At 38.5% G+C, this 19,595-nt stretch overlaps 1 protein-coding gene across 1 annotated transcript; it reads left to right on the forward strand.

The window, feature by feature from the left end:
• The first annotated feature begins 3,444 nt into the window (after positions 1–3,444).
• Positions 3,445–11,392, forward strand: LOC122038547 (DDRGK domain-containing protein 1-like). Its single transcript, XM_042598344.1, has 8 exons — positions 3,445–3,658; positions 5,312–5,399; positions 8,090–8,193; positions 8,281–8,382; positions 8,466–8,627; positions 9,458–9,514; positions 10,675–10,711; positions 11,070–11,392. Exons 1-8 carry the CDS (start codon positions 3,530–3,532, stop codon positions 11,267–11,269), a joined length of 879 nt encoding a protein of 292 aa, XP_042454278.1. The 5' UTR covers positions 3,445–3,529; the 3' UTR covers positions 11,270–11,392.
• Positions 11,393–19,595: the final 8,203 nt, after the last annotated feature.

Here is a 19,595-nt window from a genome sequence, read left to right on the forward strand (position 1 = left end):
TCTCCTTCTCTCTTCTTCGATCGCGCCACTCTCCTCTGCCGATAGCCGCCCCTCGTCGGAGCGATCCTGACGCCGTTGTCTTGTGCCGAGAAGCAGTGTCACCGTCCAATTTCTCCTCAGTCCTAGTGCCGACCGTCACCCCTCGTCGTGGAGATTCCACAGCCGACGCCACTCCTCTTCCGCCACAGATTCCCCCCTCCTTCTCCCCTCCAGCGACCGCCGGCCGAGCCGCGGTTTCCTCTGCTCTAGCTAAGCCACCGCTGCCATATTCGGTCAATTCCGTGCCCTAATTTTGGGTTCACAACCGCCGACGCCGAAGACTTCTCTTCTCTTCCTCTCTGTTGTGCCCAAGAATCAAAGGAGCGTGCCCTAGTTTCCAATTCATGGTCCTTGTCGCACGGAGTAACGCCGCCATCGCTGGAGATTTTCGGTTCCCGTGCCCTAGATTTCCTCTTGCTGCCGGATTTGAACAAAATAGCAAGGTGAGTTGGGATTGTTGTATGATCCGTTTGAATCCAACAGTGATTCCAGCAGTGAGGTTCGGTTCTGCAGGGTTGTGCGCTGTGGGGAAATTTGCAGCAAGGAGGTCTTGCTGTGGTATACCTTGTTTCCAGCCAGCAATCAGCTCATCGTGTTCTATGTTCAACAACGACTGAGCTTGAGGTATGGTATAGGAATTTGGATACGTATTATAGTTTGATGATCATATGTAGATTAATTCTTATAGGTAGGATGATGGAAATAAGATAAGAACTTTACTCTAAATACGTAGTGGGAATTATATTTAGCTGTTCAGAGAATATTAGTTAAATAAAAATGTATATATTGGTGACACAGGACTTTAACGGGAGATGAGTATCTCGACAACGGATTTGGACCGGATACGATCCTTTCTATTCGAGGCGGATATCTTGACTTATCTTTTTGATATGTCTTGTTGATATGTCTAGTAGGTCATAGCTTTTAGTAATAATTATGTTCGTCATTGTTTCGGTATGTCACTTCTGGATACCTGTTACATGCTTGTTTGCTCACCTGTTATGCATTTTATACTAGTACCCACATGATTATATATATATGCTCAGAGAGGTAGTGACATACCATGCTTGTTATGTTCAGGACCTAGGTTTTTTTTTATATTCTATCCAACCTGTGTACTTTAGATCTTGGTATGTGACCATCGATATTACGGTACTCATTTTATATATATGGATATAGTTATGTTGATCAGTTTTTGCTATGCTTAGTGTCATGCATCATGATTGCATGCTGCGCGATTGTCGGCTCCACTATGGTTGAGCCCATCGCCAGTTACATGTACTGCACACACCACCACTCATGGGTTAGTGGTATATCAAGTAGGTGTGTGGCGGTTCTGCTGTTTGGCTCCGTTGATTAGGTGACTCAGCGTGGTAGCCGGCAGACAGTTCCCCTCTGTTGGGCTCCGCTGGCATTTAGTGTAGCAGCGTGGTAGCCGACAGACGGTGGACTCTGTTTGGCTCCGTTGGTCAGGTGACTCAGCGTGGTAGCCGGCAGAGATACCTCTTCGTCATCGTGTACCGGGAGATGAGAGCATTGAGCTCCCCCATTTATGATTTGGGGTCAGAGGACAGGAGTACTCCGACAGCATTCCGTCCACTCAGTCACTCATCAGGTGTAGTGATGGTAGAGTGCACGGTTGTCACAGCCCTACCTACTCGGTCTCACCATTGTGTGTGAGATGACTGACTGGCGTCAGGGGTGACCAGGACGCATCATTGGCATCATACGCATTTATGCATTTACTGCTTATGTTTGCTGCACTTGTATCTGCATTTGGATGGATGCATATGTTTGACATGCATACAGGATTTATGACACTTCCGGTCTGACGACCTGATTATTCTGATAGGTGGCCCTGGCGAGTATAGTACTCTTCAGCCCTTTTCTATTATGCATTACCTTCTTTTGTTCAGGAGACTGTACTCCATAGTTATTACTATTTGTTATAGTTTACTATATATGTCAACTAGGTATCTGCTGAGTTGTTGAACTCACCCCCGTGGACACTATCTTTTTCAGGTACCAGGTTGGTTTCGGTGTCGCTTGGAGTATCTTGTCTGCTGGTCCTTACATCACCTCAGAAGATCTGTCTCCACTTGTATTTATGTTGTTTTGATATACGGAATTTGTGTATTTGACTTTGTATTCCGGTGTTATGCCTGGAGTGTTTTGTGTTGTTGTGTGGTGTAAGCCTAGCCGGCTAGCAGTTTTTGTGTTTTGGTTTGTTTTTTTGTCATTTTCCGTTGTGTTGGTTTTGTTCCAGCCGAGTGGGCTGATGATGATATATATATATATATATATATATATATATATATATATATATATATATATATATATATATAACTGCGTGGTTGTGTGTATCTTCCAGCCGCCTGTGGCTGATGTATATCATGTCTGTAGAAATGCTTCAGATTGTCACCCGTACAGGGGAGGTGCTGCTGAAATTTCTTCGGACAGAGACTCCTCTGGGGCATGACAATCTATACATATAATTTTTAGGTACATGATAAAATATAGATATAAGAAGTCCATAATGAAGTATAATTCTTTCTAAATTCAACATCATTTCAATGCACACATTTTTTAAGTACGTGATAAAATATAGGTACAAATGGTCCATAGTGAAATATAATTTTTTTTAAATTTAACATCATTTAAATTAAAATTTAATATATCTTCTATTCAATTGAACACTATATAATAGATCGATAAATATTATTTATATATGAATATGTGGTATGTGGTATATGTAGATACATAATTTATTTTATTACGTACAAAATATTTGAAATTAAGTATATATGTAATTTAATTGGATATAATTTTATAAGATTATATACATATAGTAAATTAAATGAATTGGTATAAATTAAGAGTTAAAACATAGGGACTGACAAGAAAATTGAAACTTTATATAAGAATTTTAAGGTGATTTACCTAAAAAAAGAAACGAGAAATGACATACTTAATTTAACAAATATCTCATAATTAGCTACAAATAATAAATATAATTAAGATGTAACTAGGGTAAATGAGACGGGCCGAGTTTGCTCAATTTATATTGACATGACTTGAACTCGTGTTTACTCGAGCATGAAGTGCTGAACTTGAGCTCAATAATTATGGACTCAAACTCAAATTCGATTTTTTTTTATATATTTAATAAATAAATTATATATTATAAAAATATATATTATTATTGATTCATTTGACTCGACGAGTGATCGAGTTAATAATAATTAAGCTCGAATTTGATTCGATTTTTAATTAAGTCAACTTGAGCTCGAATCGAGTTTTGATCGAATGCAGGACTTGACTCATTCGCATGTAAGTATTGTTAACAGGCCTAGTCTTTTTTTTAAAAGCCCAGGTGTCCAGTAATAACCAGGCCACCTAGTCATTGTTAAAGAAACGAGAAAATCTGTCTCAATTTTCCCTTTTGTCAAGATTGCAGCAAGAGGAGCGAGCGAGCGAGCGAGAGGGAGAGATGGAGGGGATGTTTGTAGGGATTCTATCGATGCTTCTCGTGTTCGTTCTCTTCCCACTCCTTTGGTGGAGGAGTCGTCAGATTGCGCGGATACCTCACGACCACGAAGACGATCCTCAACCCCTTCAGGCGATTATTCCCATCTTTTTTTTTCTTTTTCATTTCGATCTTTTCTGTTCTATGGTTTAGGGTTTTCTTATCAACGCTTTTGGGTAAACATTCTTTTATCTTTCATGTCCTTTGATTTCGTGGAATAATCATTTGCTAGAAGCGGATTTTTTAGGGGAAAATCGTAGCTGGTTGCTGTGCCATGCGTATAGTTTTTTTTTAATTTTTTTTAATGTAATATTTGTATAATTAAAGAGATAATAGGGTTGATCTGGTAAAATTGGGTATGGAATATTTAAGAAATTGTGGACAGATTTAAAGATCGGAACAGATATGAAACAAGACTATATCTCTACATTTTTTAAAAAAAAAAAAATTGTAGTAAACTTTTGAGTATGACTGCTTTCTTTGTTTTAGGGAATGGTTTCGCACGAGTCTAGATGATTGTAGGAGTGTGCCGGCACTGGTTAAGCGTTTGGGACAAACAATTAATCATTTCATATACAAAATGTTGTGAATAAACCTAAGTGATCAATATAACATAATACTAATTCAGATGAAACAATCTAAGCAACGCATACAAAAATTACTTGCTCTAGATAATTAACGTCTCTTTTCTATATGGATAAAATTGATTTAATCAAATCAGTTTTGAATTGAACTTTAACTGTTTAGCAAACTAGGGATTCGTTAGCCTTATATGTCTATAAGTATATTCTGTGTGTTCCCTTCCTGCAGAAATGTATGCAATTGCTTAACCATCTTATGTGGCTGTAAACTGATGCATGGTGGTTCCTCACTACCTTAGCATATGTAAGAGATAATCTTTTCCTAATAAAAACAATGGCAGAGTTTTCGACTAGATATTAGTCACTGAGAAATTTTTGTCTAAATATCTTAATCAGATTGATCACCTCAGGGTTGTCTTCCAGAGCACTTAAATTTTTGAATATGTAGTTGAATCTCCTCCTGCCACAGAAATGATTTTTTTTTATCTTTTGTGTGTTTAAGGTAGGTTTATTATTTCTTAACAATATTTAGCAGAACTTAATACTTGTGCGAGATTGCCCCCACAAGATCTTCAAGGGTCTCATTCAATCATTAAATTTCAATGCACTCTTTTATATATTCTAGCTATTATGTGCTCATTCTTCAGTATCAAATAAGATCCCTGAATTCCTTCAAAAATTATATGGTTCGCCATTCTATCCTTGGTGTGTACATTGTGATACCTGAATTATTCAATGTCACAAGCTAAACAATAGGCTTTGCCCCCTTAAAGTTGTCTTAAAAAAGGGTTGACAAATCAAGAATGTCTTGAGGAAGTTTCCTAATGCTTGATCGTTCAACTAATCAGCCACAATCTTTACATGCCCAACATTATGAGCTCTTTATCTTATAGCCTTGCTAAGTAGATGTTATTGTGTTTAATTCGACTCGTGGATAAATGATCCTTATTTGATGGTTGTTGAATCAGTTTCAGTACCAGTTCACGTGCTTTGGAGAACTATCATATGCTTTTCTAGCATAGTGCTGAATGGAATTTTTTTTCCCTGCCCTCCTAAATCCTTAAAAATATTTCATGTTTAATGTACAATTTTAATGCTTGATTTTAAATTGGATTACTTTTTCTTAAGAGAAAAAAATCCCTCTGATATTATTTACATTATATAGGCTGAAAGAGTTGTTCGTCCTTCAGGTGCTCGCCGCATGCGTCGCAGGCCTTCTGCTGCCAGCTCATCTTTTGCTTCCACCAGTGAAGGTACTCTCCACCCCTCCACACGAAATTATTGCAATTATCATTCTCCAATATGGGGTCCTTTTACTATTTATTTTAGTAAAATAAGCAACTGTGTTATTGTTTAATAAGTTATCTTTGGGAGCATTAAATATTCTGATGTTTCATCTTTTCACTATCCAATTATATTTCATATATTCAATTTTAGTTGCCCCCATGGGTTGGCGCAGTTGGTTCCTGCATGGGTGGTTGCTCCAATTGGCCTTGGGGTCAATTCTCAACTAGTGCAAAATGCCTCGCTGGGTGTCTGACCTCCCCCATGCAAAGGGTCGCTGCATTAGGGCAAAATGCCCTCCCCCCAGAGAGTGTGGGGTCGTCCTGAAGGGGCCACTAAGTTGACGGCTTCATCAGTGCTCCAATATATTCAATTTAAGTTCTATTTTTCCTAAAAATCTTGTTTTATGAAGATTTCAAAACAATTTAATTTTTAGTTTGATCTATTATACTCTCTAAGAGCATCCATATCAGTTTCTCTATTACTATATCTAAAATTTAGGATAAATGACCCACTTTATTAGTTTGATCTATTATACTCTCTAAGAGCATCCATATCAGTTTCTCTATTACTATATCTAAAATTTAGGATAAATGACCCACTTTATTAAATTTAGATAATTACTTTTCACTATACACTACATCAAATACCCTAAAATTTCTATCATCCTTAATTTTTTTATTATTTTCTTCTCTTTCTTCTATTTTTTATTATTATATATATGGAATGAGTGGAAGGAGAGAGATTGAGTGGAAGGAGAGAGATTAAAAAGAAATATTATTTTATTTTTAGGGTAGAGGTTTCATTCCCTAAATTTAGAGAATCACTATTCATCAAATCTAAATTTAGGAAATGGATAGAGTAACTGATGCAGAGGGTTTTTAGTTATTCTATTCAAAATTTAGGGTAAAATCTTTGGATAGGGTAGCTGATGTGGATGCTCTAACTCAATATAGGTACTAGGAGAATTTGTTTTGAGTATGATATGGTTGTAGAACTTGTACTGATGTAATATGATGAGAATAGAAACCCTTGATATAAATAATCAAGTATAAAGAAGTCTTGTTACTCTCCTGCTGGATTTAATCTAGTAACGACATTTCATCCATGTTCTTTATCAAATTGATTAAATTCCTAGATTTTTCTTTGTTGCAATAACTTTTTCGGATTCCACAATAAGCTTTATAAGTAAACACATATCAAATATAAAATCCTTTATTTTTTTTTATTTCTCTATTAGTTATCATATTAAATAACTAGCATCTTGATTTTATAGTCATTAAGCCAATTTGTTACATGAAGTCTAGATTGAAATTATTATAGGCTGGTGCTTAATGGGATCAGATTTTACAATGCTGTCCTTAACACAAAAGATGAACTTTTACTATAGCCTAAATACTGCCACTAATTGTCACAAGTGGATGGCTAGGGTACTTTGCGTATTGTATCCGTATCTGAAAAAAAATATTTCGGAGTATCCGTGCTACATAGAGTATTACCAATAATCCTACCACCTTTCTGTGAAATCTGCAACATAACTATTCAATTGGTTGCCCTAATTGGCAACATTTGTTTGTAATACTAAGTTCGGCTCAAACTACAAGCTATTAGCTTTGTTTTTATGTAATGTCTTCCACAAAATTTTTGCATGGAGTTATCCCATCAGGGATACTAAGCGAAAGTGAAGAGTTTTCACCCTCACTTGATGTTAGTCATGTAACTATAATAATCCGGTGACATAGCTGGTTTTGTGTGTTATAAAATCCCAAATCAATCAGTTAATACCTGAATTCTTCAACTGATGGTTGTTGAAGTGGGTAGCATCGTAGGCTTAATTCATAATTATACTAAATCTTGTTGATCAGTTATATCTTCAATGTCTCAATTATTTGATGTAACTCGGTTCATTAGTAAGATTGTACTTCAACTAAACGTGGTTACTACCTACACGGTAGGCTTATAAGGTTATTTTTCTCCATGGGTGGCTTGGTTGGCCAATACATTGTATATTTTTTTTATTCTGAATAGTGGTAATTACCTTTTTAACATCATTTACTTCATAACTTCCAGAAGTCTGTCATTTTGTGGGATAATCACCTATTATTTTTCCTTCACCATTGTACTTACTGCCAGCAGAGGCCCAGTGAACAAGATAGAGAAGACAATGTGAGGGTAAATGTTCTTCATTTTGGCTAGGTGATAGTCTAAAGAGCTAAGTATGGTAGCTTCCTGATTATGACTGTTACTTGGTACTTTGCTGAAACGTAATTACCCACAATATAGGCCAAGTACTCTGTATTTACTAATGGCTTAATCTTATCTCTATTTTCTTACTACAATTATTAGATAAATTTCACACAATGAAATTAGTTGATTGTGTCTGTTCTTTTGTGCCACTTCAGAAGTAATGTGCCACATGAAAAATATGTTAAAAGTTTGGCACTGTCGACAAAAGTTATCTGCTACATGAATCTTGTATTTTACACATTAATTCTGGTGAAAGTACAAAATATACTCAAGAGTGTTGTATTTTAATGACAATCCACTCTGTTGAAAGTTTAAATTTTAGCTGCACCTAAACTGTAAGCTTTTTACTGAACTTCCAGTCTTAGTTTTTTTGGGAATAAATTAGAAATGTGCTAAATAGTTTTATCTTCAGAAGTTCTTGTTCAAAGTGATGAAGAGATTCTGGAAGCTGATCATGTCAATAAAGCATCAAAGAAAAAAGAAAAGAAGAAACAAGAGCGGGAAGCACAACGACAAGTGAACTACTGTTCATATATTTGCTTGCATTTTTATTTCTCAGATTCAAGCCTAAGTGTTCCTTTTCAAATTTATCTACTGTATCAGGCTGAGGATGTCGGGCGTGAATCAAGACAAAAGAAGCAAGATCGTTATGCTGAAATGCAGAGGAGGAAGGACGAAGAGCGTGAAGCACAAGAACGCTTGATGGTTGATGTCTTTGAATTTTTTTTTTAATCATTTTGTCAAGGGGAACATTTTACCCCTGTTATGAAGCAGATAAATTGATACAGGAAGAAGAAGCCATGGCTTGGAGAGCTAAAGAGGAAGAAATTGCAGTTTTGGAGTTTGAAAAGTGGAAAGGAGAATTTTCTGTTGATGCTGAGGGTACAACTGAGAATGTGATGCAAGACGACAACCAAAGTTTGCTTTCTACTTTTGTAGAATACATCATGGTAAGCATTTCATAATTGAATGTTGTCTCTTGTCTAATTTCATTACATTGTGTTATAACTAAGAAATTATTTGGATTGCTTTTGTCCTCATGTAGAGATGTCTTTCACAATCTGAGTTGCTGTTTAATTAATATGAAAAGCAAACACAACATTCACATCACAGGCTAGCCTTTTAATATCATAATTATATGGAATCCCTAGTTACAACAAGGAAAATACGCTCAATGCATCTTCTTAGCCCTTTTTAGCTTGGCTTTCTACTATGTAATACCAAGGTGAAGAAATTTTGTAAGACTCCCAAAACTAATAAAACGAAATTTCAAATAAAAGCAATCTGTATCTATAAATGCAATGGTGTTGACAAAGTTGGGTAGTTAGTGTTAATGTGGCCATTTAACTAGTTTTTGTTCTTCTCCCAAGTACAAGTGTGAAGCTTACTGAAAGAAATTAAGGTCGCTTTAAGGGTTCACACATATGCTAGGAATAAAATTGTTACTAGACTGTTGGGAAGTTATCGTGAGAGAACACTCATCATGGATATATGGTCTTTGTAATCAATGGATTTGCTTGTGCTTGTAGATTTATTGTTTGTTATGTTCGCATCGAAAAGTTCACAGACTTCTGATAAAAAATGAGCAATTATAGCAAGATTTGATATGGTATTTGTTGTTGATTTCTTTATTCAGTTCGTATTGCTTAGATATGCAATTTCTATTGCTTGGATATACTAGATATTCAAAACATTCAAGGCGATTAATGGGGTTTTGTAAGAATTGCAAGTCTTTTACACTGGTGAAATGGTATTTTAATATTGTTTTATACCGTTTCAGAACCAGAAATGTGTACCTCTAGAAGACCTTGCTGCAGAATTCAAGCTGCGAACCCAGGTATATCTCCTAAAAGAATATAATTTTATGTTATGGAACCGGACCCCCCAAAACTGCATGTTTACTGATTGCTCTCTCTCTCTCTCTCTCTCTCTCTCTCTCTCTCTCCCTCCTTTTCCTTTTTCTTTGGCAATGTAAAGAGTGGTCTATTTCGTGCCTGATATTATGATATTACTTGATCACTGGAGTTTGCAACTGTCACAATCTTGTAGAAATTCTATATCAAGGTCGTTAGGTCTATAAGTGTCAATATATATATTTGTGTAATTCCAGGATTCAGCAAGGCACTATCATCACAGAGTTAGATTTGGCCTTTACGAGATTGAGTTGAACCTACATCATGGCCTTGACCCATGGTTTTTGAAATGACTACTTTGGTGCGTTAGGTTAATGTTTTTTTCATGTTAATTAGTTGTTTGGTATGTGCCACTGACTCAGTTGATAGGTTGACAAATGCAAAGATCCAATACAGGGACAGTAATTCAAACTGTTTAACTCATTGACTAAATGACACACAGCACGAATACATAGAAACACGATATAGTTATCTGGCCCCTGGGTCATAGTTGAGTTGGCTACTGCAGGATAGATATAGCTACAATGGGCAATGGGTCGAATATTGGCAAAGCCTAGAAAAATGCCCTCCCGACAATGGCCAATTGTAGCTTTCCGATTTATCTCTTTACAAATGGTCGTGGGGCCGGCCATATGGGATTGTTGGGGATGGATTCCACCTTTTGCGATAATTATATAGTTATCTGGGATAAGCGCAGTGTGCCTAGTGACTTGGTTCTATTAGTATAGTGGTCAGAAGTTATACCGCTGAGTTGCCTTGATTGTTTTTGATACCTGTGTTAATGGTGAAAACACAATTGAGGTATTGAATTCAAATGGCTTCTACATGTCAGGTACGATCTGCCGATTATATGTAAGCAAAGGATTCTTCTTGTCATATATCATTAAAAACCCATGATGCATTCCTACCACATTCATTCATTTTCTTATTTGATTGATTTAATTTTGATTATGCTCGAGGGTTTGCTCTCCTATGCTATAGTTGCTTGAGAGCATTGCTGAGATGCTTATTTTTCAGCTTTGATTGTTTACATGGTTACTTCTTTTTTTTCTTCTAGATATCTAATTGTATGATACTTCTGTAGGATTGCATCAACCGCATAATCTCGTTGGAGAACACGGGTATGTTTTCATCCACCTCTCCCTCTCTTTTAATTTGTGTGCAAGTATAATACATAATTCCATCTCTTAAAACAATGTTTTTTTTTTTGGCAAAAATGATCCATCCAAATGTTGAAATGGGAACCGTGGAGAGGGAGTTATCTTATCATTCCACCCTACGTTCTCATTGTTTGTAATACATGCCGGAGAGCTCACATCTCCAGCACTATATATTACCCTTTCTATAATGTTATATTATTAGAGGAACTCACATCTCCAGCACTGTATATTACCCTTTCTAATATTTTATATTATTTGATGAATCTATGACTAACTTTTGTTTTTCCTGCTGTGGACATATTTTTTCTTGCATGAATAGGGAGGTTATCGGGCGTGATGGATGACCGTGGTAAGTATATCTACATATCACCCGAGGAGATGAAAACTGTGGCAGATTACATCAAGCGGCAAGGAAGAGTCAGCATCTCACATCTTGCTAGTAAATCCAATCAATTCATTGATTTGGAGCCTAAGCCTCAATTAAATGACCATGTGACGGATGGAATATCTGTGGCGTAGGTTAAACTTTGTGAGGGCATGAAATTTGCCAGATCAAATTTGGTTTGCTAATTTTATGTTGTTGGAATAATTATAAACTTGATAAAATACTAAGTATGTGATAGTCGATAATTTTAATTTAAATGGCCGAAAAGCTTCCAAAGCAGCGCAAGAGCGAGGAGCATGGCTTTCCTTCGTCTACAAATACCCACCACTTTCCTCGTTCCTCATCAATGACCCTTTTCTCCGTGGAAGATCTCAAGCCAACCTTGCTGCTTGTGAGCGCTCTCTTGGAGAAGTGGGTTGCTGGTTGATGCGGGTTCGACAACGTAGTTTGAAGCTTCAAGCCAAGCATCTTGTATCATATTCGATAAGTAACAGCGGTCACTTTGTTGGTTAACCATGAAGTCACGGAAAATTCATTTCTTGTGAACACAAAATTCAAACCACATATCTCCTGGAGTTTACCTTTTAACCTCAGGTTTGTATAAAGACCCATATAAAGTTGTACCCATCCTTTAGCAGATATTTGCACCATCTCTGATGACAGAAGTTGTAACTTTCTAAAACGGAGGACATAGAGGCTGCTCATATAAATTAAAGGAAGTATGAGACTCTCATCATGTAAGGAACAAAGCATTACTCTAGGAGGGGAATTTAGAGAATCAACAAATCTGTGCATTATATGATCAAAGATAACGTCATGTTTTCCACTGCCCTGAAAGCACCCTATTAGGAAATAATTATTATAAGTAAATAGGTATTTATTTTCTAATTATTAGAAAATAATTATTATTAGAAAATAATTATTTATTTTTTAGTTATTATAGAATAATTATTATTAGAAAATACTTATTGTTTTCTTAATTTATGTATTTTCTTATTTTTACTTGTAATGGTATTTATATATATCATATGTTATTATTAATAATATGTGTGTGGATTCTATCGTCACGATAAATTTAACAACAATTTTTTTTTATTTTTTTTTTCTCCTCTCTTCCGCGTTTCCTTTTCTCACGGTTCAAAAAAAAACCCTTAGATTTTTCTCCTTTCTCTGCCACTGATGCCAACGGGATTTCCATTGTCGCGTCTTTTCTATTGTTCACCTATTGCTGCGACCAGAGGAGGCGTCATATAGTCCAAAGGCAGTCCACCATCGGCCTTATCGCCATAAAAAAAAAGTTCTTGCTGTCCCTCCGCCACCGACGTCCTTGTATTAGCAGTCCCCCTTTCCCTACAAATTTAGCGACTCCATCGCTTCCTTCGTTTTCTCCTTCACGAGTTCAAGTCCATCCTATGACACATCTTTCATCGGTGTCGCCTTTTCTCGGACTTTCTGTCTGGCCGCATCTGTGATCTCTTTAGTTTTCTTAGAATCTTCTTTCTCCCCTAATTTTAGGGGTGAGCAAAAATTCGGAAAAACTGAATTAACCGAACTGAACTAACCGAATTTAGAAATTCGGTTCGGTTAATTCGGTTTTCGATTTTTTTTTTGAAAATTCGGTTCGGTTTTCGATTAATTCGGTTTGGTTTCGGTTTTGAATTTTGTAATTTGGTTAAACCGAATAAGAGTATTATTTTAATTAATTTTTATTTTAAAATATAATTAATTAAATAAAATCTTTTTTTAAAAGGTAAAACCGAATAGGGTTTTAAAATTCGGTTAATTCGGTCAATTCGGTCGAAACCCGAATTAACCGATATCTTATCGGTTCGGTTTCATAAGGAAATTCGGTCGGTTCGGTTGGTTGAAAAAAAATTCGGTTTATTCGGTTTTCGATCTATTCGGTTCGATTGGTTCGGTTTTGACCGAATGCTCACCCCTACATATTTTCCTTTCTTATATTTTTTTTTGTCCTAAAAAAAAAAAAATTCTTTTTTGACTTCCTCTTTTCCACCGTATAATAATTTTGTTTTCTACTTTCAAAAAGTCCATTATAGTGAGGTTTAATTCTTCCTCTTTTCTCTCTCTTCTTGTTTTTTCTCGTAATAAGAGCAATATTATTATCTTTTTTCTTAAGTCCTTCTCTTCCTCCTCTCCTTTGTTTGTTTGTTTTTTTAAGTAGCAGCAGCATTATAGTGGTCTTTCCTTCATGAGTATTGTTTTAGCCATCTTCTGATAGGCCAGATAGCAAGTTTTGTTTTTCAAGTTTAGTTCAATAGCAGATTTTTTACATCTACTCCAGCATATGCAGCCATCAAAATGCAGCCTTCTCTCTCTGTTGCTCTTTTTCCGATGACAAGTCAGATTCCAGCCTTAATCAAACAACAACACTTCGTCTCATTCTAGTTGTTGTCTTCTTTCATCAAAGGCAAAGTTTAACAAATCGTCGTTTCGTTGATCGCACTGGTGGATTTCACTCTAAAAGAATACTCATCGGTCGCCTTCTACAATGGTTGCCATTGACGACATCACTCGTCGGCTGTCTCTCACAAATACTTCTGATTCATCTTCCAAACAAGGCACAGTTGCGTGCTCTTCGACTGAGAGTGAATATCACACCATTGCCTCTACGACATCTGAGATCCAATGGATTAAGTCACTTTTGATAGATCGGTTTCTTTCGATTACCACACTTGCTATGCTTTTCACTGATAATTTGGATCTCCGAACTACTAGTTACTTATATTTCTGCTGAGGATTAGTTGACTGATGCACTTACCAAGTCGCTTTCTCGACCTCGGCTGTTTGCTATTTGTAATAAGATTAATGTTATTTCTGGGACACCATCTTGAGAGGGTGTATTAGAAAATAATTATTATAAGTAAATAGTTATTTGTTTCCTAGTTATTAGGAAATAATTATTATTAGAAAATAATTATTTATTTTCTAGCTATTAGAGAATAATTATTATTAGGAAGTTTTATTATTTTCTTAATTTATGTATTTTCTTATTTTCACTTGTAATATTATTTATATATATCATATGCTATCATTCAGATTTTGACACTTTAGTCTCAGGTATTGACACTTCAGTCTGAAAAAAATCTTCCCTTGACGTGGTCGCGAACAGGGTCGATTTCTCCGCTGCATCACTAGTAGACCTAGAAGAACACTCCTCTCTTCCTTGCAATTCCAAGAGCTAATTTTAGTCTGGTTTTAATGCAACCGAGAATAGTGGATTAAAGTTTGTTTCTTATAATGTAATTAAAGATGGCGGTAACTGTGAAGCAAACTACCTTTCAACACTATGAGAAGTACGGCAGTGGACAAATTCAACGACGCCACATACGGTGAGTGGCCAGTGCAGTTGAACGTATGGAACGCAGTCGAGTCGGAGTAGGAGGCTGATGTGCAGGTGGAGGAGCCTTACATTCCAATCAATGGCAATAGACTTCAAACAGAATTTTGGTATTCCCACAATGAAGTTGTAGGAGTATAGACGATACTTCAACTATAGTAGTTTGAAAGTAAAATGTTGACTACGTATGTCACGTCCTAGAGGAGTCCCTGTCCGAAGAAATTTCGGCAGCACCTCCCCTGTACGGGTGACAATCTGAAGCATTTCTACAGGCATAATATACATCAGGCACAGGCGGCTGGAATATACACACAACCACGCAGTTATATATATATCATCAGCCTACACGGCTGAAACAAAACCAATACAGCGGATAAACATAAAATACAAGCCCATACAAAACCAAATAAAACACTGCTAGCCGGCTAGGCTTACACCACACAACCAAAACAACACTCCGAACACAAAACCAGAACACAAAGCTAAGTACACAAATACATATACCAAAAATAATAATAAACAAAGGCAGAGACAGGTCTTCTGATGTGACGTGGGAGCCGGCAGCCAGGATACTCCAAGCGTCTCCATAAATAACCTAGTACCTGAAAAAGATAGTGTCCACGGGGGTGAGTTTAACAACTTAGCAGATACCTAGTTGACATGTATAGTAAACTATAACAAATAGTAATAACTATGGAGTACAGTCTCCTGAACAAAAGAAGGTAATGCATAATAGAAAAGGCTGAGGAGTACTGTACTCACCAGGGCCACCTATCAGAATAATCAGGTCGTCAGACCGGAAGTGTCATAAATCCTGTATGCATGTCAAACATATGCATCCATCCAAATCAGCATATAAGTGCAGCAAACACAAGTAATAAATGCATAAATGTATATGATGCCAATGATGCGTCCTGGTCACCCCTGACGCCAGTCAGTCATCTCACACACAATGGTGAGATCGAGTGGGTAGGGCTGTGACAACCGTGCACTCTACCATCACCATACCTGATGAGTGACTGAGTGGACGGGATGCTGTCGGAGTACTCCTGTCCTCTGACCCCAAATCATAAATGGGGGAGCTCAATGCTCTCATCTCCCGGTACACGATGATGGGGAGGTATCTCTGTCGGCTACCACGCTGAGTCACCTGACCAACGGAGCCAAACAGAGTCCACCGTCTGTCGGCTACCACGCTCCTACACTAAATGCCAGCGGAGCCGAACAGAGCGGAACTGTCTGTCGGCTACCACGCTGAGTCCTCAGACCAATGGAGCCAAACAGCGGAACCGCCACACACCTGTCCGATATACCACTAACCCATGAGTGGTGGTGTGTGCAGTACATGTAACTGACGATGTGCTCAACCATAGTGGAGCCGACAATCGCGCAGCATGCAATCATGATGCATGACACTAAGCATGGCAATAAACTGATCAGCATAACCATATCCATATACATAAAAATGAGTATCATAATATCGATGGTCAAATACGAATATCTAAAGTACACAAGTCCGATAGGATATCAAAAACTTAGGTCCTGAACATAACAAGCATGGTATGTCACTACTTCTCTGAGCATATATATATATATATAATCATGTGGGTACTAGCATAAAATGCATATCAGGTGAGCAAACAAGCATGTTACAGGTATCCAAAAGTGACATACCGAAACAATGACGAACAAAATTATTACTAAAAGCTATGACCTACTAGACATATCAACAAGACATATCAAAAAGATAAGTCAAGGTACCCGCCTTTAATAGAAAGGTCCAATCCGAAATAGATCCCTCGTCGAGACACCGTCTCGAATCAAAGTCCTGCAGATAACGTGATATACAATTTAGCTAATTTTATAAACAACAACTAGCTATATCCAACCCAACTTAATTAGGAAAAACCCCTAATCGATCCATCATTAATTAATCCTAATTAATGATTAACTTGAATTATTCTCCTTAATAAAAAATACTCAATCAACCCAATCATTTCCTTTCGCTGATCTACTTACAATTAGCAATATGATCATCTCTAATAAATCCAAGGATCAAATCTAATCCAACATAAATCAACTGTACTTAATTCATCACAACTACAATAGATTAAGCCTTCCATAATCACATTAGGTTAAGCTAAACATGAATCCATCATAACTTACCTAAATCCATGCCCCAAAAAGGTTGCTGTCGGACAGGAGATGTTGCTGGAAAAATGTGCCGAAGTAAACCAGTGTGCCCGTTGATTCCTAAAATAAATCCAGCACTCGATAATTCGCAGTAATTAGGGTTATTTGCTTTAACCCTAACCATCCCCTTAGATTAATCTAAACAAATAAATTTAAGCGCAATCAACTGTATAAAGAATCAAACCTATCTAACTCAATTTAGTATCTTACCTCAATCTCACAGCCTCTAATACTGATCCACAGCCAGGTAGGGTATTGCAGGATAGTGTAACTGCTGCTCGGAAACCAAGAAAACACCTCAGCTGGTGATCAAACAACCGGATACCCCACTAATCCAAAACCACAAGGCATAACCTCACCTGCCGGAATCAACACACTCGTCCTCTTCAATTACAGATGCTGATCCCAAATCTAGCGATGTAAAAGTCTAGCCCACATTGTTGTGGTCGTTGAAATCAAACAGCCCTTCTCCAAGATTACTGCTACCATCATCAACCAAAGAGAGAAAAAATGAATCAGCACTAGGGTTAGGCACCAAGTCGAAGAAAATCAAGAGAAGGAGGTTTGGTTGAAGCTAGCTTACCCCCTGAGCCTTAAATGTCCACCCTCGCCGGCGATCGGTTGGTAGCCGCGGAACAAGATCAGCGCTAGGGCAGAGGAAATCGTGGCCGGTGAACAGGTGCTTCGGATCTAGGTCTTCCTCGTGGCCGGCAATACTCTGTGTGGGAAGAAGGCAACACCTAGGCACCGGCGCTCGGCCTCGTAGCCGAAATCACGGCTCGAGTAGGGAGAATGGCGGCGGATCAAGTGCTAGGGCACCGCTGGAATGAAGCTCGCGTGTCGGTGCTCCGAAGAGGGGTAGGCCGGCGCTAGGGCACAAGCAATGGCGGCACTGGGTCAAACCTGGTGGCCGGCGGAGGTGCGGTGCAGAGGAAGAAGATGAAGAGGAGAAGGTGGTACCATCGGTGAGAGGAGAAGAAGGATGGGCAACGATCGGGGAACAGCTTGGCACGCGGGAGAAAAAGAAAACGGAGAAGAATAAAAGAAAAGAGAAAACAAAAGAAAATAAAAACATTTCCTCACCTAAACGGGGTTGCCTAAACAGGCTTTCCCGACCCCCGTTTTCATCCTCGTTAACTCATCCGTACGAGCTCCGAAAAATTCCCGAAAAATTTCCAAAAATTTCGGTAAATTCCTGTATTATTATTCTTTATTTTCTGGTATTTTACATTCTTCCCAATTAATAAAAATTTGGTCCCCAAATTTCGTTATCTACCATTAACAAGTACTAACAACAGATATAGAAAGTATAAATGCTGAACGGTAAATTAAATCACATATCTCAAGTGAAAAGATGGGGATATCGAGCTCGGATAGTATCCTCGAGCTCTCAAGTAGCCTCCTCGTCCGTATGATGCTGCCATCCGACTTTAACCAGCCGGACAGTCTTGTTCCGTAAATGACGCTCTTTCCGGTCCAAAATCCGTACCGGAATTTCCTCATAAATAATGTCAGGCTGAACTGGAACTGGAATATCTGTCAGCACATGCGTCGGGTCAGGTACGTATCTCCGCAGCATAGATACGTGGAATACATCGTGGACACCTGCCAGGGACGGTGGTAGTGCTAGCCGGTAAGCTACCTCTCCGATCCTCTCCAAGATCTCGAAAGGACCAATGTATCGCGGAGCTAGCTTACCTCTAAGGTCAAATCTCTTCACCCCTTTCATGGGTGAAACTCGCAGAAATACATGGTCGCCAACAGAGAACTCTAGTGGTCTGCGTCTCCAATCAGCATAACTCTTCTGGCGGTCCTGCGCCTCTGACATCCTCCGTCTGATAGTACGGACCAACTCTGCATCCTGCTGAACCCTATGAGGTCCCAACAACTGGGCCTCTCCAACCTCATCCCAAAGGACGGGTGTCCGACAAGGTCTACCATATAACGCCTCAAACGGTGCCATCTGGATAGCCGAATGAAAGCTGTTGTTATAGGCAAACTCTACTAACGGCAGATGGTCCTCCCAACTGCCTCTGAAATCAATAACACATGACCTCAGTAGGTCCTCTAAAGTCTGAATGGTCCGCTCTGACTGTCCATCTGTCTGTGGATGGAAAGCTGTACTGAAAGAGAGCTGTGTACCCAAGGCCTATTGCAGACTCTGCCAGAAACGTGACGTAAACCATGGATCTCTATCCGAAATGATACTCAACGGAACACCATGTAATCTGATAATCTCCCGGCAATACAGATCTGTTAATCGATCCAGGGAATCAGTCTTTTGGATCGCTAAGAAATGCGCGGATTTGGTTAATTGGTCAACGATTACCCAAATCGCGTCATGGCCTCGTCATGGCCTCGTCATGTTCTCGGCAAACTCACCACAAAGTCCATGGTAATGTGATCCCACTTCCACTCAGGAATAGGAAGCCGCTGAAGTAATCCTGCAGGTCTCTGATGCTCAGCCTTCACCTGCTGACAAACAAGACATCTAGCTACAAATTTCGCAATGTCTTTCTTCATACCGTTCCACCAGTAGGAACGTCTCAAATCTCGATACATGCGGGTCTCGCCTGGATGGATCGCAAATCGAGAGCAGTGAGCCTCCTGAATTAGCTCCTGTAAGACCGGATGAGACTGAGGTACGCATAATCTGCCTCGGAAATATATAACACCCTCCTCGTCTCGAGTAAACTCGGTCTGCTGTTCGGAAGCTATCTGACTGCCAATAAACTACAAACACTGATCAGCAGCCTAGGGCTCTCGTAATCTCGTCCTGATCAACGACTGAGCAACCATGGTAACCAGAGTACCCTGCTCTGTCTGTCCTTACCCCTCAAGGCCGAAATCGGAGGAACCTTAAATCAAGTCTGTGACCACAACTCGGTGGCAAGCTAAAGTCCCTCCGG

This window comes from Zingiber officinale, chromosome 1A, assembly GCF_018446385.1.
Source record: "Zingiber officinale cultivar Zhangliang chromosome 1A, Zo_v1.1, whole genome shotgun sequence".
Lineage (NCBI taxonomy): Eukaryota > Viridiplantae > Streptophyta > Magnoliopsida > Zingiberales > Zingiberaceae > Zingiber > Zingiber officinale.